The following is a 23,716-nucleotide window of genomic DNA, read 5'->3' as shown; positions in this document are numbered from 1 at the left end:
GTCCTCTTTTCAGAGACACCTGTTCCTGAATATTTCAGCTAAAGATGTCCCACTCTCAGCTAAAGATGCCCCATCTCAGCTAAAGAGCCCTTATCCCTTACATTACTCTCTGATTTTCTTCCTAGCACTTATCTCTACCTGAAATTATTTTATTTACATAGTGTTTGTTTCCTACTTCCCCTCCACGAAGAGGGTAACCTTCACTCAATTATCGCTGCATCCTCAGCATCCAGAATTGTGCCTGGCACTTAACAGTTAATAAATATAGGGCTTCCCTGGTGGCACAGTGGTTGAGAGTCCGCCTGCCGATGCAGGGGACATGGCTTAGTGCCCCGGTCCGGGAAGATCCCACATGCCGCGGAGCGGCTGGGGCCGTGAGCCATAGCCGCTGGGCCTGCGCGTCCGGAGCCTGTGCTCCGCAATGGGAGAGGCCACAACAGTGAGAGGCCCGCGTACCGCAAAAAAAAAAAAGTTAATAAATATATATTGACTATTGAATGAAGGACAGAAGGTATAAAGAGTTTACACAATGTTATGAGCATCTCAGTTTTGGCGCGTCACAGAGAAACAGCATTTATAACCCCATCATCCAGACTAGCAACATTATAATGTATTCACCTCCAGTTATTTTTAATATGTCATAGATGCGAAAATCAGAATTATACAGTATAATTTATTCTGTAGACTGCTTATTTTTAAAGTTACATAATGGTAGCTTTTAAAACTGTATTTTCCTCCAGTTTTCTTAATATGCCACACTTAAAAAAAATTAATAAACCTTATTTTTTAGAGAAGTATTAGGTTTATAGCAAAACTGACCATAAAATACAGAGATTATTCATATACCCCCTGCTCCTACACATGCAAAACCTCCCCTCGTATCGACATCTCACACTAGAGTGGTACATTTGTTACAACCAATGAATGTATATTGACACACCATCACCACCCAAAGTCCATAGTTGACGTTAGGGTTCACTCTTGGTGTAGTACATTCTATGGGTTTGAGCAAATGTCTCATGACATGTACCCACCATTGTAGTATCACATAGAATAGTTCCACTGCCCAAAAAATCTTCTGTGCTCCAACTAATTCATCCCTTTCTACCCCCAACCCCTGGCAGCCGGGTGATCCACAGTTGTGCCTTTTCCAGAATGTCAAATAGTTGGTCTCATAGTATGTAGCCTTTTCAGATAATATGCTATAAATTTTAACATTAAGGCTACACTGTACTGAACAGTCTATTTTTAAAACTTGAAATGGACCATGAATATTTTCCCTATATTTAATAAGCAGTCTGAAAACAATTTTCAGTGAGGATGTATCATTTATCACTATTCATCTATTTTAGGATATTTAAAATAGTTCTATGTTTTAGTGGTAAAAAACACCATTTGGGAGATGATATAGCATGGGGTTGAGTGGACTTCTAGAAAGCACTGGACCTGAGTCACTTGTCTAAGCCACTCAGCTGTGTGGCCTTAGACCAGTTTTGTTTTAACAACTCTAAGCTTCCCTTGGCTATTCTATAAAATGGAGATAATAACAGTGCTCTTATCATAGAAATATCAGGGTATTAAGTGGAATAACATGTAAGGCACTTAGGACAAGTGTTCAATAAATGTTCATTAATATTGTATCAATTCTCTGCCTATAACTTAGAAGTTATTTTTAGAAGTTTTCTTAGAAGTTAAAAGTGAAATTACGGAGTAAAAGGATCCATACATTAAGGTTCTGAATACATATTATCGAGCTACTTTTCTCAAAACTTGTACCAATTTCTATCCTTATCAGTAATGTACACAAGTGTTCCTCCTACTGCACTGTAGACCATACTAAAGCTTGGCCAATTTGATGGGCAAGAGGCTGAACACTTACTCTCTAACATTTCTGATTACTAGAGGTGAAATCCAACATTTTCTTTTCTGTGTTGAAAATTTGAATGCTTTTCTCTTGTGAATTATCTGTTTTAAAGCTTTGCCAATTTGATGGGCAAGAGGCTGAACACTTTCTCTCTAACATTTCTGATTACTAAAGGTGAAATCCAAAATTTTCTTTTCTATGTGTTGAAAATTTGAATGCTTTTCTCTTGTGAATTATCTGTTCATGTCCTTTGCTAATTTCTTTAGGTTTTTCTTAATGAGTTGCAATAATATTGATTGTTTTATTGGTTAGAAATAGCTTTGTCTTTTAATATTATCTATGGTTTTCAAAAACAGTGTTTGTTTTCTTCCCTGACTACAAAAGAAATTAGTATATATGTTATAAAGAATTTGGAATACACAGAAAAGTACAAATAAGAAAATAAAACCTGGGATCTCAGATAGAAATAACATTAAAATTCTAGAGTACCTCTTTCCATCTGTTTTTTGTTCCTCCATTTATTTATTATTTAACACGTACTTACTGGGTGCCTTCTATGGGCCAGGCACTGTGCTAGAGAAACAGTAGTGGCTATTATTATACATAGGGTATATAATTTTTAACAGAATTGAGAGCAAACTATGTCTGTGTGTATAGTCCTCAAAATGTTACTTTTTAAAAAATAACTTTTTGTTGAAGAAAGTGTATATTATAGCTCAATGAATTTTCACAAATGGAACATAGTCATGTAACCAGCTCCTGGGACAAGAAATGAAACATGATCAGAATTCCATAATTTGGAAATATTTATAAATAGTTGCCTTTGTCTTTGACAAGTAAAAATTCCTAGATGTAAAATTAGCACAAATGGTATCAATCTTTTTTAGGCTATTGATGCTTACCGCCAAATGGCTATCCAACAGTTTATTTCCTGTAAGCAGTGTGAGATCTCCTTTTGATCTACCTATATTTTCTCCTTGAGTTTTATTCTTTCACATTTTAGCTCTATAATTTACCTATTTCTGTATATAAATTGAATAATCCATTCCTTCGCTGGTTAATTTGTTTGGTTTCATTTAACACATACAAAATTTTTCTACAAGTTGGGTCTATGTCTGAGCTCTCTCTTCTCCCTATAGTTCAATGTTAAAGCCGTGCCAACATAAATCTTCATATTATTGTCGAATTATAAAACATTTAATACTTGGTTGAGCTGGGTGCTCACTATTACTGCTTTCTGTCCAAAACTTCTAGGTATTTTTGCCTATTTATCCTTCAAATGGACCTTACAACAATTTTGTCATATTACAGAAAAGAAAAGGAATGGAAGAAATCTCACTTATTCAAATCTTCCTTTAGATCCTTCGGTAGGATGTCAAAGTTTATTCATATATTTCCTATAAACACTTCTTATATAGGTTACTCCTTATCTTTCCTTTAATTTTTTTTGTGTTGTAGTTACTGCAGCTATTTAAAAATTATAATTTAATTAAATTTTCTACATGTGTGGCTAGAAGAAGGCTATTAATTTTTTAATTTAATTCTATAGTCTTTTACTTTTCTGAAGCCCACTGTAAATTCTAAAACAATTCCTGGAGATTCTCTTCAGTTTTCTATGTATATCAAATATTATGCAAAAAAGCGCAATAATTTTAATCTTTCATTTCATTTCTTTCATATCTTATTGCGCTGCTCCAAATTCCTAGAACGATGCGGACTAATAGTAGTGACAGAGGACATTCTTATTTTGTTTCCATCTTCATGACAATTTGCCTCTATTATTTTATTGCTAAGTACAATGTTGGCTGTTGGTAAAAGGAAAATATCTTTTATTATGTTAAACAGCCACATATTTTGACTAACTTTCTGATAAACATCAGAATCAAGGAAGTCTTGGAATATAGCTTTATGTTTCTATTTTTTACTTCAGATAAAATAAAGATGATAGAATCTTGTGAGAAATGATGAGATAGGAAGAACACATATACTTATTCATGAGTAACAATAATGGATAAAATATGGGTATTGCTTCATTCTGATCACCAGTTACAATATAGTTAAATTCAATACATATGTATTTTGTCTAATAATCATTTGCTGCTTGCAAACTTATTTTGACTCCTAAACTGAGGGCTTTGGTGTTACTCTTATTAACTAAGAAAATAGACGAGGTCAAGCAACCTATCTTAAAACAGAAAGGCAAGGTCAAGTCTATTGTCTTCCATGGGAAAGGACACAGAAATCGATCTTCTATCTGAGACAACAGATAAGAATTTAATCTAACAAATACTCACTAATGGTCAACATGTATAGGGCAATATTCTAGGTGTTATGAAGGATGTTACCAGGATTTAAAAAAAACTGTAATCCTTTATGTTTGCTAAATTTATCAGAAGAAAATTAAATACATATACAAAAGCCTATGTCCAGAGCTGAAAACGACAAGTGGCATACACATGCCTATGGTACATTTATGTTTAGAATGCAATTACTGATAGGCCCACACACTTTCATAGAGTTGTTTCTTGGCTGTGATATGCACTGAAAGAAGAAAATAGCTCAAGCTCTTCCAGAAGTGTCTTCTTTACAAGCACCTATGGAACCAGAGCATCCAGCGTCTACAAAGAAGCTGGACCCTGGGCATCAGAGTTCATTCTTGTTTAGCAACAAAGCACTTTCTAGGTGAATTATACTTTTCCACTCAAAAAGTCAACTTCTCAATTAGCTTACAACTTTTCCACTTTTGGAAGCACAAGCATTAGGTCACTACAGAACGCTTCGCTTGAGATCAAAGCTACTTAGCATTGGCATGACTGACATTTTGAAGTAAGATTTTTTTTCCTAGCTAAAAATCAATTTATAAACAAGATATATTAAAGTAATTAACAGACGATAACCTAAGTTTTAGACTCATAACATATTACTGCAAATTTAAAGACTGAATGAAACCAAGGGGCAAACTAATTTCTTTGCTTTATAAGAAAACTCATTATAGCTTACGTGCTTTAAGTTATGGCATTACTTGGAGACTGTCCATGGTGCCTTTCCTTGGCCTTTGACTCATCAAACCCAGCTCTACTGAGACCAGAACCTTTGGTCCCAGGCCTTTTCTTAATAGAAAATGTGAAAACAAGGAGCTACAACAGTAGGTGATTGAAAATCAAACCTGGGACAGGAGTCTACATATCAAAGGCCCAAGAAAGGGCTGGGGTATTCACATTGTAAAGCTTGACACCAAAGAATCCTCTGGTCTGTCCCAACTAACCAACACAACTAGGAGCATGAAGGAGAAAGTTGTAGCACAGCTTCACACTTGACTAGGCGAACGTGGTGTGTACAACCCAGGAGACAAGAGGCGGGTCCCTGCTGCTTCCCAACCCTGACCCCTGTGGCCTGACAGCAGAGACTCTTGGAGGCTACCATGTTGATAACATCAGTTAGGATGGCAACCATAACGCCAGTGAGATGATATTACTTAACACCAGACAGAAAGAGAACATTCGACATCAGCTTGTGCCTTATTTTTCTTTAGACTCATATTAATCTTGATGAAATATCGTCCTTTAATTGTGGAAAAATCCAGCAGGATAATCGACAAAAAGCAAGTAAAACTGAAATGCTATCGTATTCAGAAGGTTGATCACCTTTCAATAAAAATCCAACAGAAAGAGCTCTTTCTCCATTCAGTCAGAAAGAGACAGACTTTACTAAAGAAGCTGGAAAAAAACCCTCCAATTTCATACTGTCATTCATAAAAAATGACTTCCATAATAAGCATCGTCGGATTGCACACGGAGACCTTTTGGTAAAATGATACGCAGGGTGTTAGTCAGACTTGGAAATAGGAAAGCCAGGAGTGCATGGAACTCAAGTCTAAACCCTTCTCTGGGTGGGGGGGAAAATATTATTTCCTCTGATAATTGTGTCTCCCTGTCACTCATGGTCCTTCACATGTCAAACATTTTTAATGGTTCAAAAAACCAGCTTTCTCCTTCTTATTTATTTTTTCCTGAAGTGTCAATAGAATTAAATTGTGATTGCTTTTATTAAAAACTCTCACTAACTGATATGACAAATAAGACTTTTAAAACTAAAATGGTTAACTTTATTATGTCTTAAAATTCAGTGAAGATATTTCTAAATTTAAAATCATACCGAAAATTTCCTAAATAATATCCTAATAACCATTTTAAGCAAATACTTTGATAACACAAGAATTGTTACTGGAAGCTCCTTACATAGTATATTTCATTATTCAGAATCTCTTTTAAGCCACAGCTTGAACTAACCAAATTATAGAGTGGCTGGCAAAAAGTTAAAATTTTAAAAGAAAATGAGGCTTAAGTCAACAATTAGAGTTCAGAAATCACACCTCAAGCTAACCAATAGATTGTTAATCTCCTTGAAATTACCTGTACTCTAGATCTTCAAAAGCTAAAAACATGTAATTAAAATATATTAAAATATTCATGTCCTTTACGACAGTACATTGCTAATTGGAATGTGAAATCAAGCATTACCACATCATTTTTGCCTGATGAGATAATTTTGGTTTTCTAAAGAGTATTAAGCTAATACATTTATTTTTGCCAGGAAATAATTTTACTCTATTTTGAAAGAAACTAATATTTGCAATGACCAGTCTCAGGTTTGTTGAATTACAAAAATATAAAATGAAGAATTGAAATAAGTATAAAAACCAATGTATTTTTTAAATATTGCACAAATCTAAAGCAAGTAAATAATTTCCGAAGACAGAGGCTAAGTGAATCTTTCATTTATACTTTTGCTTTATATTATTCGCAAGTAAAATAAAATCAATTTTGGGAAGGTTACAAGCTTAAATAATTTTTCACTATTGATTTTTACATTTGGTTGAATTATTCCTTCATTCTCTTCTCTACTTTACTTCTAAGAAAGAGTCCTCAGGGCTTCCCTGGTGGCGCAGTGGTTGGGGGTCCGCGGGGGGTCCGCCTGCTGATGCAGGGGACACGGGTTCGTGCCCCGGTCCGGGAAGATCCCACATGCCGCGGAACGGCTGGGCCCGTGAGCCATGGCCGCTGAGCCTGCGCGTCCGGAGCCTGTGCTCCGCAACGGGAGAGGCCACAACAGTGAGAGGCCCGCGTACCGCAAAAAAAAAAAAAAAAAAAAAAAAAAAAAAGAGTTCTCATGCCAAGAGTAAAATCTGATACTTCAATATCTGTGTGGATTCCTAGTTCTTCTTTTTTTTTTTTTTTAATTTGGGCTTATGAAAAAACTACATCCACTACAAACCTAAACTAGAACTTTTAATATTTACTTTTATTTCAGACCTTCTCTATATAGTTCGGTGTGAATAATGTTAGTAAATAAATAAAAATCTGGCTGTATTATATCCAAATTGAGTTAGGAAGCTTTTCTGTCTATATTATACCAAGTTACTATTTTGTCTAACTTCTCACTTTTTACCACATAGTTTTGGCACTGTACAGTCAAGCTTTGTCATTTTTAAGGGGTAGAGTTTAAAAACAATAGAAAATTACTGCTAATTTCTTCTTGATGGATGCTATTAATACCTATTAACATCAGTAAGAGTAACAGGTTTGAACCCATGACAAAATATCAGCCTAGTCTGTATCGTTGGAAACAACCGAAACTTAGGAAAGGAATTTTAACATATTAGTAAAATATGGAATTTTTTGGTGCTGTTCTCTTATGAAGGGAATCACAACCATAAGGCAGAAACAGCTTTTGAAAATAAGTATGATTATTAAGCTTTTAGAAAGGCAATTCTGAACTTGTCACTCACTTGGAATATTTCCACCTTAAAAAATAGTAATGCCTTACATGTAATTTCCTTAAGGAAAGCAAACACTTTAAAATGCAAAAAAAAAAAAAAAAAAAAAAAAAAATTCTGTATTTCACCCTAAGTGTAAAAATAAATATTTCACTAAGGAATGGGGGAAAAATGAAGCACATTTAAATAATTTCATTGCACTGGAAGTTGCCAATTCGTCTGTGAGTAGTTTCACTGCAGATGAAAAGAAATCAAAATACAGGACAGATGTTGAACAAACCGCATTTAAGTTCTGTCACACACTGGCATTTTTCAAATGATTTTGGCTCATCTATGAAATAAGGTGCATTTTGCTTGATTTTGAAAAGGGGAAACATAAGGAAATATTTAAAGGCCAATTGCTGCCAATTAACTTTGATCAGTAAAAGTTCTATTTGAATCTTTCAGATTCTTCTCCTGTCTGAAATAACATACATTTATAAAATCTAGGAAAACAACAACTTGATGATTAATGCCTGTTGGCAGCCCTACCACAAGCTTGCTTAATAGCAGGATTTAAATAAACAACTATCTCTATTATGAAGGGAGTGAAATGTAGTTACAGGCATGTTTTCTCATAATGGAGCTATGAAAACCAATATTCTTTATTCTTAAAAATGCTTCTGGGGCTTCCTTGGTGGCGCAGTAGTTAAGAATCCGCCTGCCAATGCAGGGGACACGGGTTCGAGCCCTGGTCTGGGAAGATCCCACATGCCGCGGAGCAACTAAGCCGTTGCACCACAACTACTGAGCCTGTGCTCTAGAGCCCGCGAGCCACAACTACTGAGCCCACGTGCCACAACTACTGAAGCCCATGCGCCTAGAGCCCGTGCTCCGCAACAAGAGAAGCCACCGCAATGAGAAGCCCGCGCTCTGCAATGGAGAGTAGCCCCCGCTCGCCGCAACTAGAGAAAGAACGCGCCCAGCAACGAAGACCCAACACAGCCAAAAATAAATAAATAAATAAATAAAAAGCTTCTAACCAAGATCAGCATGTTTGTCATTGCCCGTAACACATTTAACTAGCCATCTTACAAAAGTTTCCCCCCAGATTATAAAGGACAAATAAAATCATCAGCAGTTTGACATAAGGAATCCTGGCAACCCAAAGAGCAGAGGCCTGACTAAAATGTTATACGACCAACTGGGCCAGACAGAAAAGAATCTGACCCAATACGATAAGAGTCTGACATGGACAACATATGAAAGGATCACAAATTCTGTTGGATTCTAAAGGTAACCCATCTCAACAGTGATTATGTAACTGAGAAATCTGTAGCTTCTGATAATCAACACAGTTTAATATAAAACATTCTTGACATCAACTTTTAACCCCTACCAATAATCATGTGGAATCGAACTTTGAAATACAACAGCCAAATAAAGCAAAACAGAAACTCCATGAAGGCAAAACACATGACCATATAATAATTACTTTATCTCCTTATTCCAATTATATATTCAAAAAATAATATCCCATCGTTATTTTAGGACCAATCACCTATTTCCAAACATGCAACATGAAGAGTATATAAAATAATCAGAACTTACCTCTAAGTCGTTAAAAAATAGATGTGTGTCTGCCAAGTTGAAAATCATTTCTTCCATTCGTAGTCCAAGGGAAACTGAAGTAGGTGGATCCTAAAAGAAGAATTTTACAGGTCAAGAACATACATACTTCAGGGTACAGGAAATAGAGTGTCACGCTGAGAGGGAGTTAGCATCGGGAAAGGACAAAAGGCTTGGGCTCCAGCTGCTTTTAGAGTGTGTGGTTTATTCTGTATTTGAACTTCAGTGACTTGTTTTATTTAAAAAGTACCTCTAATGTTGTTGGTACTTTGCATAATGAAGAAAAAAATTGCTGCTTATAAGGCTGCAAAAAATATAAAATCTAGGGTTACTTAGACATATAGAGTAGAGGAAATTCAGCTTCACACGTCTGTTTCAGGAGCAAGAAATTCAGTGAATCAGGAAGACATTTTTTTTATGTTCCACCTCAATCCATGAAGAGTGTCTAAAAGCACTGCCACAAATATCAGAAAATAGATATAATATAGATTAATTTCAGAAGGATAGAAAATACCAATTTCACTCCAGATGATAACTACCATTATTTTTTATTTATTCAGATCGCCTGCCAATTTTGAGTATACTCAACATGGAAGTGATGGCCACTCTGACCAGCTGGCACCATGCCAGTTCAGGAAGCTGATCTTGGCATTCATGTGACACTATCCAGTCATCAAACAGCCAGTAACACACACAGGGGAGCACCAGCATCCTGAACAGTGGCTTCTACCCAACGCTTCAAGCCTTCGACACTAGTGATAGACAGTCTGTCCCACACAACACATATCCTGATGACATCTGTTGGTATTGAAGATGGGGGATAGAGAGATATTTGCAAGGTTTTAATGGTGTTACTCTATTCGTAATGCATCAAACCCAGGAAGCAACACTGTTCATGGTGAATATCCTGCATAATTAGTGAAAAAGGAAAAATATTCTGTAGAGAAAGTATTCAAGGATATAATGTGAGTTTTTCAAGTTTTTATTGGCATTTTAATAGCAATACCAACTTTCACCTTTACGGCCTTTAAATTTTTCCAAAGAACAATAATTTCTGATATACTATTTTATTATCACAGCAAACCTTTGGAATCTATGTGGATCATTTAATTAGAGAAACTGTAACTAGAGAAATTATGCCTTCATGTCGCCCACCCATCTAGCTGGGGTGTACTTTGTGTATCACCTGTCTTTGAGTCTTAGAGTGGAGAAAAACCCAGAGAAAATAAGTCTTGCTTTCTAATACTGTCCAATATAAACCTTGTACATTTTCTCTATTGTCTTCATTTCAAAGCTCAAGACTTGCCTGTGTTTTACCCCCTACCCTCCAAGTATCTAAAGTCCATCAACCTCAAGCCCCATCTTCTCATGGGCTTTGGGAGGCAGCGACAAATGGTAGAAGAGCCCTAGACCCAGAGGCCAAGCCCTATCCTTGTTCTCTTAGTTACTTTGGTGTCTTTATCTCACTGAGCCTCAGTTTGCTCATCTAATAAATCAGGTGGCTAGATGGCAAATATGTTGTTCTCCCGTAGAATAAAAAAAAAAAAAAAAAAAAAAAACTCCGTCTCTTCATTTGTCACAATCATGTGTTTATACACCTGGGAGAAAGGAGGGGCCTGGGATGGTGGCGGGGGCGGAGACTCACTGGGTGCCAGCCATGTGCCAATCAACTGTGGCCAGGGAGGCCGAGTCAATACCATCCCTGCACCACCCATCCGACTAGCTCCGCCCACCCCACCAGCACACCCTCAGCTTCAGCACCAGCATGGTTTATCTCACAGGAGTCCCAGAGACGGACAAGAGGAGGTTTGGGGAAAATATGGCAGGATGGTACTGCTGGTCTCAATTCCCCTCCCACCTAGGCCTCCTCTGCCAGCTGACTGGCAACGAAAAGGAGAGAGAAAACACATTATTGCCAAAAATCTAGGGTTAGCTTGGCAAAGGGGCAAAGCAAATACCCCAGGGTTTGTAAGAGGGCAGACAGGAAATAAAAACACATAGACCAACTGAGTGTCCAAGAGCTGTGCAGGGAGGGACAAATAAAAACACTTCCCTCAAATTTCCTATACAATGATTTAGCCTTGTTAAATCTTCCCTGCTTGATACCACCTAAAATCTATGAAATTTCATAGGTTGTAGAAGAATTAAAAACTGTTTACAAAGAAGTAAAGAAAAACTCTCACTGAATCTTGGTTTTATAGGAAATTGCTCACTTCCAAGAATTCCAAGTATCAATAAGTGTGCTGGGAAAAACAAATGCTCAAATACATACAGTCTAGAGCAGAATTAACCAGTAGGGGAAGTTCAAACAGCTGTTTCTAAAACAAAACACCTGACTCAGGTGTGGCCTCCCTCTAGTTGAGGCCAATAAAAATACACTGACTTGTCTCATAACCACATCAATGAATCTTTTTATGGGGCCAGGCGAAGGAGACTCACTGCCATTATTTAATGGGCAGGTGTAAATTGATGTGCCATGGTATTGTTACTTCTGAAAAAGGATTATTTCTCCTTGATATGGTTGCTTATTTATACCACCATCAAAAGTATTACTCCATTGTTTGTGAATACATAGCATACTCTAACTTTTCTTCATAAATTACAGTAATGACTTGTGAGTTGGAATACTAATAAATCTTAAAGGCTTGTTCAGTCTTGTGGTCAAATACAACATAGATGTTGGCCTTATTTACCTTTTAATGTTTTTCTCTTTTGTTATTAGCGGTCACTCCTTAACAGTTTTCACACCTGTCACTCCACAGTATTGTTAGGAAACATCTACACCACCGACAAAACACCCTGACGGTTAACTGGAATGAAAGAATTTTAGAATAGGAAGCGGATCTAGTTGAAAGCAGTGTTTCTCAAATATTTTTTAACCATAATCCACAGTAAGAAAAATCATTGTATACTATGATCTAGTAACATCTCTCTCTCTGTGTCTCTCACACACACACGGCTGAAATGTGAGCTTGGCAAAACAAGGCTTTCCACACTGTGTGGAGAGTATTCTGTTACTTTCCATTTCATCGACCGTTAATGTGTCGAAGTCTATAGTTTGGAAAGCAGAGTTCTAAAGAACACCTTCTTTTGATTTCAGAGACAGGAAAACTGATTTGCAGCCGTGTTATGATTTGCTTGTGGTAACAGAGCTGTTAGGGTACAGAGCTATCTCACCCTAAGGGTTTTACCTGAAGGGAAACTAGCCAGAAGAACAGATAGGTAACCATGGTCACAGATCTGCTTCCACATTCTAGCAACTGGAGTTCTTCTCAAATCAAGGTTGGATTTGATCTTCCTATTATAATAATCTTTCAATATTTTCATATTTTTCAAACATGGCTGATACAAGTCAAATGTCAAAAAAGCTAACACTGAACAGTTAATAAATTAGTCCTAGCTTGATGGCTTATTTTGGCATATATAGTGGAAGAAAGAAAAAACACATTTTTTAGACCCAAACTGAGACATTAAAATCACCATGTCTTTGGCTTAATCTTACTTTCCTTGTGCTTTGCAGTAACGAATTCCAGAGCTGTAGTTGTGAAATGGTGCCTTCTAAAACACCATTTTTTGCTACATCACTTTTGAAAAATTATTTAGAACTTCGCCTCCACTTCCAAGAAACATTTCATTTTAAGTAAACCTTGTTGCCAAATGTTTCCATTCTTTTCTGAACTTGACTCCTCTGTGGTATTTACCACTTCTAATTTCTTCTTCCCTTACGTCTGTAATATCATCAGTCTTTTCTGGGCATCTTCCTAGAATCTGATTACCCATCCCCTATCCCTTCAGTGATGTTGGTTCCTAGGACTGTTTTCATCCATTCCTCATTCTATTCACACTGCCTTACAGACTCCAACACACTTATACCTTCAACTATCACCCCATTCCCCTCTGTTGAACCTCAGACCTCATTTGTAGGCCCATATATCCATCACCTATTGGTCCTTTGTACTTGATGACCCATAGAGCACCTGAAACTCAATGGGCTGCAACCTGGATTCATCATATTTCCCACATCCAATGAACCACAAGCTCCTGCCCCTTGGACCTGGAATTCATACCTTCCTTATATTCGCCACCATTTTCTTTTCTCCAGCCATGTGTCTCCTTTGTAGCTATCTGTAGTAGCTTCCCTCACTGGATCTGTCTCCCCCAGTTACCGACATGAATACAACCAAGTCTCTGTTCAACCCCCATGCTCAGTCCTGCATCCCACAGAGTGCTTCTTTCAGTGCCCCTCCATCAATCCAGAGTCTCTTCCCCGACTCCTCCCAGCCGGGCTCATCAGCCGCTGGGTACCACAGCTGTATGTGCTCTTGTCTATGTCAGAGGCATATCCCTGTATCTTTCTCACTCCATCCTTGGGACCATGCACAATGCCTGGCACAGGGCTTTCACAAAGTTTGGTGGAGGAATAAATGAATGAAAGAAATAAACAGCAGATATTTCAAATAACTGAAATGAAGAAAAAAATATTAAATTTGATCTTTAGTTAGTTATTAGTGTTTAGTGTCAGTAAAAAAAAAAAAATCCTAGATACCTAGCTTAGGGGGGAAAAAGGACATTTAATTCCTAAAAGTCATTCTATCTACATAATATGGTATCAATATTAAACACATTCATTCATACTTTGTACCTGATTAAAGAGCAGCTCATTCTTAGAAGAGCTACTTACAAAGCCTTTCTTATCTATTTGATGCAGTGAATAAGATTAACATAAGATCAGCATACAATTATTTATTTTTAAAATTTATCAGTGGTATGCGTTACAACATCTTGAAAAATATATTCTCATATTGTCTGCAATCTACTTCCCTAGTAAAAACTGAATAGTTCAGCGAAGAGGCTCAAAGAGAGAAAATACAATCAAGTGCTTTATCATTTTTCTTGTTTAATGAATAAACAGTATAAACTTACTATAGTTCTTCTGCCCAGGAAATTCTACTAGCTGTTCCTTAACAAGACAAGACAAACAGCATCCAACACCACCCCTCACTCACACACACACACACACACACACAGAGAGGAATTAAATTTAACTCTGATCTTAAATTATTTTGATATGATAGTAAATTGCAAAGCAACCTAAATGTCCATCAATGGATGAATATATAAAGATGATGTTGTACAAATATACAATGGAACATCACTCAGCCATAAAAGAGAATGAAATAATGCCATTTGCAGCAACATGGATGGACCTAGAGATTATCATACAAAGTGAAGTAAGTCAGAGACAAATATCATATAATATCACTTATGTGTAGAATCTAAAAAAAGATACAAATGAACTTATTAACAAAACAGAAATAAACTCACAGACATAGAAAACAAACTTATGGTTATCAAAGGGGAAAGGTGGGGGAGGGAGGGATAAATCAGGAGTTTGGGATTAACAGATACACACCACTACATATAAAACAGATGAACAGCAAGGACCTAGTGTACAGCACAGGGAACTACATTCAATATCTTGTAACAACATATAATGGAAAAGAATCTGAAGAAGAATATATATATATATATATATATATTCTATATATATATATTCTATATATATATTCTATATATATATTCTATATATATATATTCTATATATATATTCTATATACGTATATTATATATATATATATTCTATATACGTATATTATATATATATATATATATATAACTGAATCACTTTGCTATACACCAGAAACTAACAGAACATTGTAAATCAACTATACTTCAACTTAAAAAAAATTGCAGTTGTCTGCTTGAAGTCATGAAAATAAGGTGAAGGAACTCGTTGCAATGCTAGGCTACCCAGGGCTGTTTTGTGTAAGTCAAAATTGGTGGGCTTCCCTGGTGGTGCAGTGGTTGAGAGCCCGCCTGCCGATGCAGGGGACACGGGTTCGTGCCCCGGTCCGGGAAGATCCCACATGCCGCAGAGCGGCTGGGCCCGTGAGCCATGGCCGCTGAGCCTGCGCGTCCGGAGCCTGTGCTCCGCAACGGGAGAGGCCACAACAGTGAGAGGCCCGCGTACCAAAAAAAAAAAAAAAAAAAAAAATGGTTATGTCTATTGAAGAGAAAGCAACATTATACAGATAAATTAGACCCAAGCCTAAAACAATTGTTTTGCTCTCATCTTCTATCCAGTGATCTTTAATTATCCCATTCCCTCAAGATATTTTTCTCCGGTTTCTAGAACACAGAGCTGCCCACAGAGACTAAAGTTATTATCATCCTGTATTCACATCATCAGCATCATCCCTGGCCTGTTGTCATTCTTTTAGTGTTCCTTGGTTTTTTTTAGCCTGATCACTGCTATTACACTAGATCCTCATGTGATGAAAATGCTTTAAAAAGAAGAAATTCTCGACAAAATCAGTGCATAGAAATGCTGAAATGCCATTAAATTCATCTTCTAGGGAGATTCATGTCTGTCAGTCTTGAATTAACACGCTGAAAAACTATAATGTGATTTGAAGTAAATGAAAGAAAAGGGTGTCCGTAAATGTACGTGGGTATTAGAACACTGGAGGACTAGGAATGTGGGCTCTTGTCACCTTGTTTTGCTTTACAGAGGAGCTAGGGCATTGGATAAACTTCAAGCGTCACTAAACATGCACATGTCAGTAGGCACAATCGATAGCAGTTCAGAAATTTGATTTCACCAAGACTCACACACCAGTGAAGACACTGTTGTAACTGCAGGGCTGTGTCGTTGCTTCCACACATCCATCTAGGAATTCTCTCCGGATGACATGTAATGAAACTCCTTGCGATCAGAGCTTGCACGGATGCCATCCAGTTCATCTTTGGACTGAACGAGGTGTAACACTAACCCCAACACAAGGCATTGGCAGGGGTACTTTTTTGCTACATGTCACAGAAATTGAAGGAGCTTCTTCCAAGATAATTGTGCTTCCAACCTGCAGGCATACACGGTAGAAGGACACTGGAAGTGCACACTCTCATGGTGGTCGTACCATGGGCTTTGCAGTCGTGGAGTCTAGACTGGAATTCTAACTTTGCATTTACTAGCTGTGTGGTGGGCAAGCTCAGTTACTTAAACCCCTGGACCTCAGGTCCCTCATCAGTAGAACAGGAACACAACAGGTTTGCTTGAAGGATTAAACTGATAATACATTTAAAGTTCTGAACATGACGCCTGCCGAGTATTAAGCCGCTGCTGCTGCTGCGGGTGGGGGTGGTGATGTCTACCATCACTACAGTACAGTAATACCAGCAGATCAACCTGAACATGGGACACCACGTCTCCACTACAAAAAGATGCATTAACACTCTGCACTCAGACCGGATGTGAAGGTCATGCTTTCTAAAGATAAGGGCAACCCTAAATTCCTCATGCCAATATTTTTTTTTTTTTTTTTTTTTTTTGTGGTATGCGGGCCTCTCACTGTTGTGGCCTCTCCCGTTGTGGAGCACAGGCTCTGGACATGCAGGCTCAGTGGCCATGGCTCACGGGACCAGCCGCTCCGCGGCATGTGGGATCCTCCTGGACCGGGGCACGAACCCGTGTCCCCTGCATCGGCAGGCGGACTCTCAACCACTGCGCCACCAGGGAAGCGCCTCATGCCAATATTTTTGAGGTGACTGTGTTTTTAAGAGACCAATCATCAGTAAAGCTGATTTGTGTGGATGTTAAATGGGGAACATGCAGTGTGACCACTCCTAGGAGGACTGTCATTGGTTCTCCCAAAAGATCTCAACCAAGCTTCTCATCACTAGGAGAGATGACCCAACTCTAGCAAACTGGCAAAGGTGTTGTCCCATACTCTGAAGATCTAGGAACTAAAGGGGAGGAAGTGTCATTCAGATAGGATCCAAATACTGCACCAATTCAGTAGAAACCTAGAAGTGTTCTTTAAAAAAAAACTAATTACTTGCACAGCCAAGCACTGTGATCTCCATGGGTGGGTCACATACCTGTTAGCTTATACCCTTTAATCATTAAAGGGTCAGATTCATGAACAGGCACTTAAGCACAGCCCAAATCCATTGCTTACAGTCAATTAACAAATGACTTGGAAGAACAGGTCTTGGAAAAATCTTGACTCTGCCCAAGTTTATCAACAAATGGCTGGTAGTGATAAATGGCAATAAACAGTTAATTACTGAGGTACATTCCAAATTTAGTACCTTCAATGTATAGTCCCTGAAAAATTTCAGTATTCACAAAATGATGTTATGTTTTAGCATTTGAGGAACAACATAATAATTCAAAGAGGTCTTGTTTGTGGTAGGGTGAAAGGATAAATTTGTGGGATTACTTTAAGAATATCAACATCATATAAAATTATCAGCTAACATAACAAGAAAGAAAAGTGGAGTCTTCTAGTATTAGTTCTTCCACAAATAGCACCTCTGATTGTCATGTGATTAACTACCAGGGAAAGGTATTCCATTTCTCAGCTCTCTGATGTGAGCATAGCATTCTTTCCCTAATGTAAATAGTTGATCACTTCCAAGTCAAGATTACAACGTACATACATTGTACATAAACCTCTGTTAAATAGTATTCTTACACTGAGATTTGCAAGGAAACTGCCTGTAGATTAAATGCCTAAGGCTAGACTTAAGCCTCAAGGGGCAGAGTTGGATTTACCTTTAAAGTTACCCACCAAGCATCAAGCAAATCTATAGATTAATCACATTAGTTCACTGACTCAGGACTATGGCTGGTAAACTGAAATTCACTATGCTGTTGAAAAGATAATAAAGGAATGTGGCACCTGCATGAGCCACTGAGGATATCTATCTGTCTCCTAGAGGTGACCAGGAAGCCTTAACAAGGATCTGTACTAATATTGGAGAGATATTCAAGGAGAGAAGATATTTGAGAAAATCTCTAAATTCAGAAAGTAGTTTAGGCTTATCTCAACACTTTGCCTCACCAAAAGTAACTATGGGCTAGTTATTTGCAACAAGCACTGTCACGTCTTTTTATTTCTGATGTGCATCCACATATACTTGGTTCTGCTGAGTTAATCAACTAACTTTGATTAATCAGTTAGTTAATCAACTAACTTTAGGTCCTTCCTAATCAACTAACTTTGAGCCAATAAGAAAGGATTTACAGGATAATTACAATGGATTGTTAGAGGAGACTGTCCAACCAGCAAGCTGAAGTTTAAAACAAGAGCAACCAGGGCTTCCCTGGTGGTGCAGTGGTTGAGAGTCCGCCTGCCGATGCAGGGGACACGGGTCTGTGCCCCGGTCTGGGAGGATCCCACATGCTGCGGAGTGGCTGGGCCTGTGAGCCATGGCCCCTGGGCCTGCGCGTCCGGAGCCTGTGCTCCGCAACGGGAGAGGCCACAACAGTGAGAGGCCCGTGTACTGCAAAAAAAGAAAAAACAAAAAAACAAAAAAACCAAAAAAACCCCCAAGAGCAACCAGACATTACACATCTCTTACTGGAAGGATATACCCCACCTATGAAGTCTTGACCAAAACAAACAAACCATTAAACCTGAATCTAATTAAGCTTCTGGATCTAGCTACTAATTCACAGGAAATACAGGGGACAAAAGAATATGTGACAAAGGAACACAATGAAGATGCAATCAAGAAAACCCAGAGTCTCAGACACTCTGTAAGACAGATGATCTGGTTATTTCAACAGAAATACTCAAGGTTAAAAAAAAAGATTGAGTGAGAATGTACAGATTAAAGACATGTAAGAGACATACAATAAACTGTAAAAAAAAAAATTATAAAACCACTGGAGAAAAACACTTTACAAAGTAGGAACAGAGGATAGAAGGAAACTATCTCAATACAAAAAAGGACATATACGAAAAGCCCACAGGCAACATCATACTCAATGGTTAAAGTCTGAATGCTTTTCCTCTATGACCAGGAGTAAGACAAGGATGCCTGCTTTCGCCATTTCTAGTTGACATAGTACTGGAAATCTTAGCCAGAGCAATTCAGTAAGAAAGAAAAAGAAATAAAAGTCATCCAAATAGGAAAGGAAGAAGTAAAATGTCTTTGTTCACAGATGACATGATCTTATATGTAGAAAATGCCAAAGAGTTTCTAAAAACTGTTAGGACTAACAAATGAATTCAGCACAGTTACAGGATACAAATTCAGGACACAAAAATCAATTGCATTTCTATATACTAACAATGAACAATCCAGGAAGGAAGTTAAGACAACTTCATTTAAAATAGCATCAAAATGAATAAAATACTTAGAAATAAATGTAACCAAGTAGGCAAAAGACTGGTATACTGAAAACTACAAAATGTTGCTGAAAGAAATCAAAGAAGACACAAACAAATGGAAAGGCAGTCCATTTTCATGGATGGAAGACTTAACATTAAGATATCAATATACCCAAAGTGATTTACCCTATCAAGTTTTCAATGATGTTTTTTGCAAAACCAGAAATATCCATCATAAGTTTCATATGGAATCTCAAGGGACCCCAAATAGCCAAAACAATCTTGAAACAGAATAACAAAGTTGGGTCTCACACTTCCTGATTTCAAAACTTAGTTACAAAGCCACAGTAGTCAAAACAGTGTGGTATAGAGTGATCTATAAAGACAGACATATAGACCAATGGCATACAACAGAGAGCTCAGAAATAAATTCCTACATATATGGTCAAATGACTTTCAACAAGGGTTCTAAGATTATTCAATGAGGAAAAGACAATCTTTTCAACAAATGGTGTGGGGAAAACTGGATATCCACATGCAAAAGAATAAAGTTGGATCCTTACCTTACACCGTATACAAAAATGAACTCAAAATGGATCAAAGACCTAAACCTAAGAGTGAATTTATAAAACTCTTAGGGGAAAAGCTTCATAACACTGAATCTGGCAGTGACTTCTTGGCTATGACACCAAAGGCACAGGCAACAAAAGAAAAAAATAGATAAATTTGACTATATCTAAAAACTCTGTGCTTCAAAGGGTCCAATTAACAGAATAAAAAGGCAACGTATGGAATAGTAGAAAATACTGAAACTCATATCTGATAGGAGGTTAGTATCCAGGATATACAAAGAACACCTACAACTAAGCAACAAAAAATGAACAACCCGATTAAAAAATGGGCAAAGAACTTGAATAGATATTCTCTAAAGAAGATATACAATAGAAACATCGTATCACTATGTTGTGCACCAGGAACTAACATAGTGTTGTAGGTCAATTATACTTAAAAAGAAAACAAATAAACTCATAGAAAATATCAGATTTGTGGTTACCAGAGGTGGGAAGTGGGGGGATGAGGGATTGGATGAAGGTGGTCAAAAGATACTAACTTCCAGTTATAAAATAAATGCTAGGGATGTAATATACAACATGATTAATATAATTAACACTGCTGTATGATATATATGGAAGTTGTTAGAATAAATCCTAAGAGTTCTCATCACAGGTAAAAAATACTTTTTCTTTTTTGTTTATTTAACTTACTGTGATAAGTATTTCAAGATGTATGTAAGTCAAATCGTTACACTGTACACAAACTTATACAGTGCTGGATGTCAATTATATCTCAGTAAAACAGGAAGAAAAAAAAGCTAAAATAAAAAGAAGATATACAAATGGTCAACAAGCACATGAAAAGATGATCAACATAACTAATCATTAGGCAAATGCAAATCAAAATCACAATGAGATACCACCTCACACTCATTAGGATGGCTACTATAAAAAAAAATCTGGAAAATAACAAGTGTTGATAAGGATATAGAGAAACTGGAACCCTTGTGCACTGTTGGCACAGCTGCCATGAAAAACAGCATGGCAGTTCCTCCAAAAATTAGGCATAGGGTTACTATGTGATCCAGCAATTCTACTTCTGGTACCCGAAATAATTGAAAGCAGGGTCTCCAAGAGATATCTGTACACCCATGTTCATAGCAGCCTTATTCACAATTGCTAAAAGGTAAAAGCAACCCAAGTGTCCACTGACAGATGAATAGACAAAATGAGGCATACCCATACAATGGAGTATTACTCAGCCTTAAATAAAAAGGAAAGGAATTCTGATACATGCATACAACATGAATAAACCCTGAAGACATTATGCTAAGTGAAGTAAGCCACTCACAAAAAGACAAATACTGTATGATTTTACTTATATGAAGTATTCAGGAGAGTCAAAATCAGATTATCACACTAAGTGAAGTCAGTGAGACAGAGAAAGACAAATATATGATATCACTTACATGTGGAATCTAAAAAATAATACAAATCAACTTATTTACAAAACAGACTCACAGACATAAAGAACAAACTTATAGTTACCACAGGGGAAGGATAAATTAGGAGTATGGGATTAACAGATACACACCACTATATATAAAAAGATAAGAAACAAGGATTTACTGTATAGCACAGGGAACTGTATTCAGCATCCTGTAATAATCTATAAAGGAAAAGAATCTGAAAAAGAACATATATATACCTGAATGACTTTGCTGTACACGTGAAACTAACACAATATCGTAAATCAACTATAGTTCAATAAACATAAATAAATAACAGAGCAGTCAAAATCATAGAGACAGAAAGTAGAATGGTGGTTGCCAGGTGCTGTGGGGAGGAGAGGATGGGGAGTTATTTAATGAGTATAGACTTTCAGTTTTGCAAGATCAAAAGAGTTCTGGAGATTGGTTGCACAATAATGTGGATGAATTTAATACCACTGAACTGTATGCTTAAAAGCTGCTAAGAGAGCTTCCCTGGTGGCGCAGCAGTTGAGAGTCCGCCTGCCGATGCAGGGGACACGGGTTCATGCCCCGGTCGGGGAAGATCCCACATGCCACAGAGCGGCTGGGCCAGTGAGCCATGGCCGCTGGGCCTGCGCATCTGGAGCCTGTGCTCCGCAACGGTAGAGGCCACAGCAGTGAGGCCCGTGTAACGCAGAAAAAAAAAACAAAAAACAAACAAACAAGAAAACTGCTAAGAAAGTAGAGTTTATCTTACGTGTATTTTACAATTTAAAATAAAAAAAGAATCGGAGAAATGTAACCGTTGATTAGACATTCAATGATATTAGGAAATTATTATTAATTTTGCTAGATGGCTAAAGTTCTGAGTAACATCTACTATTTCTATTCTAAAAAGTCTTTTAATGGAGTCTTAAATACATACTGAAATACATACAAATGAAATAATATGATCTCTGGGACTTGCTTTGAAAAATAACCCTAGGGTAGAGCAGGATAGGGGAGGGATGTGGTAAAGGACATACATGCAACAAGATTAACTAGGATCTGATCATTGTTAAAGCTGGCAGAGGTTACACTGGGTTCCGTTATACCATTTCATCTACTTATGTAGATGTTTAGAAGTTTCTATAATAAATTTTTTAAAAATATTCACTGAGTCCAGATTGGTTGTCTTTTGGTGGTGAAACTATAGATTAAAAATATTTATTTTGAAAATGTAAAGCACACTCAAACCATACTTTTAAAATGACAAAAGAAATTTTTAAGTCAAAATTGTCAAAAGTCTTGCAAAATTCCTCAGTATCTCCCTTTTATTGAAAAGATGCTAGGAGTTGCTTGGTAATCTGTACTCAGACTTAAGTGAGATTTGTCATATACAGAAGGATGTAGGTCAGAAGACAATGCTTTTCTTGTATTAACTCTACTAATTTTTTATCATATGGGATGGTCTTTTCCAGAAAACCAGAGAAACTCCTACATACATAATGGAAGCCACAGGACCTATGTCTTATATATTTAGGAGCAGCAGTGTCACATTGTAATGCTGATCGGCTGCAAAGGAGAATTCCCAGTGTAATTTAAGAATAGCGGTAACCCTAGAAGCATCTCATTTAGGGCCTCTGGCATTTATTTTTTGGTTGTGCAGCTCCTGTGGATCCTGATCTTTTTTTTCTGGCTCACAATACTAGTGTTATCATTTGACATCCTATTATTGGCTCTTTCTTACTAGCTAAGTAATTGTAGCTATTAGAGAACACTTGTCCTGAGTAATACAGGAAGACTTGTTTCCTTCTTAATATTGTTATTCCTTTGGAGATTATGTGGTTTCACTCTTTGTGGATTTAGAGTGGCATTAGTTTAGATCAGTTTTGCCCCAATGAAGGACTGCTGTTGAAGACTCATCCATTTCCTACCGACTGCCTCCTTTATTAATTTATAAGCTCCCTGAAGGCAGGAATTACGGCTAGGCACCTATTACATTGCTATGTATGTATTCAAGAAATTATAAAGGGCTGACATATATACACTCTTATGTATAAAACAGATAACTAATAAGAACCTGCTGTATAAAAAATAAATTAAAAAAAAAAAGAAATCATAAAGGACTGACATTCTGAATGACTCATTGGTATCAGACCAGGAGATAAATGGTGACTCAGGCAGGAGAGGGGTGCACAGCCAAGTGTGTCTTAGGTACTACAGCCTGTATAACATGGGTGGTTTTGCGTGTGCAACTTGGAACGGTGCCATTTGGTGGT

The 23,716-nt window shown here is 37.2% G+C and overlaps 1 protein-coding gene across 8 annotated transcripts in view; it reads right to left on the bottom strand.

Annotated features, from left to right (window-relative positions):
- EYA1 (EYA transcriptional coactivator and phosphatase 1) overlaps nt 1-23,716 on the bottom strand; it is a gene marked incomplete at its 5' end in the record, with an annotated part of 319,290 nt that overhangs the window by 39,141 nt on the left and 256,433 nt on the right. For 5 of the 8 annotated variants that reach the window (XM_082601445.1, XM_082601451.1, XM_082601447.1 and 2 more), the window contains one exon: nt 9,231-9,320. The exons of 2 other annotated variants lie outside the window; for them this stretch is intronic. In XM_082601445.1, coding sequence (XP_082457571.1) covers nt 9,231-9,320 — 90 coding nt within the window. Of the gene's footprint in view, nt 1-7,818; nt 7,994-9,230; nt 9,321-23,716 lie in introns of those variants that run through there. One more of the 8 variants, XM_082601452.1, reaches the window with a different exon arrangement.

Source organism: Mesoplodon mirus, assembly GCF_964341445.2.
Source record: "Mesoplodon mirus genome assembly, chromosome: 16".
Taxonomy (NCBI): Eukaryota; Metazoa; Chordata; class Mammalia; order Artiodactyla; family Ziphiidae; genus Mesoplodon; species Mesoplodon mirus.
This window is presented reverse-complemented; position numbering and strand designations above follow the sequence as displayed.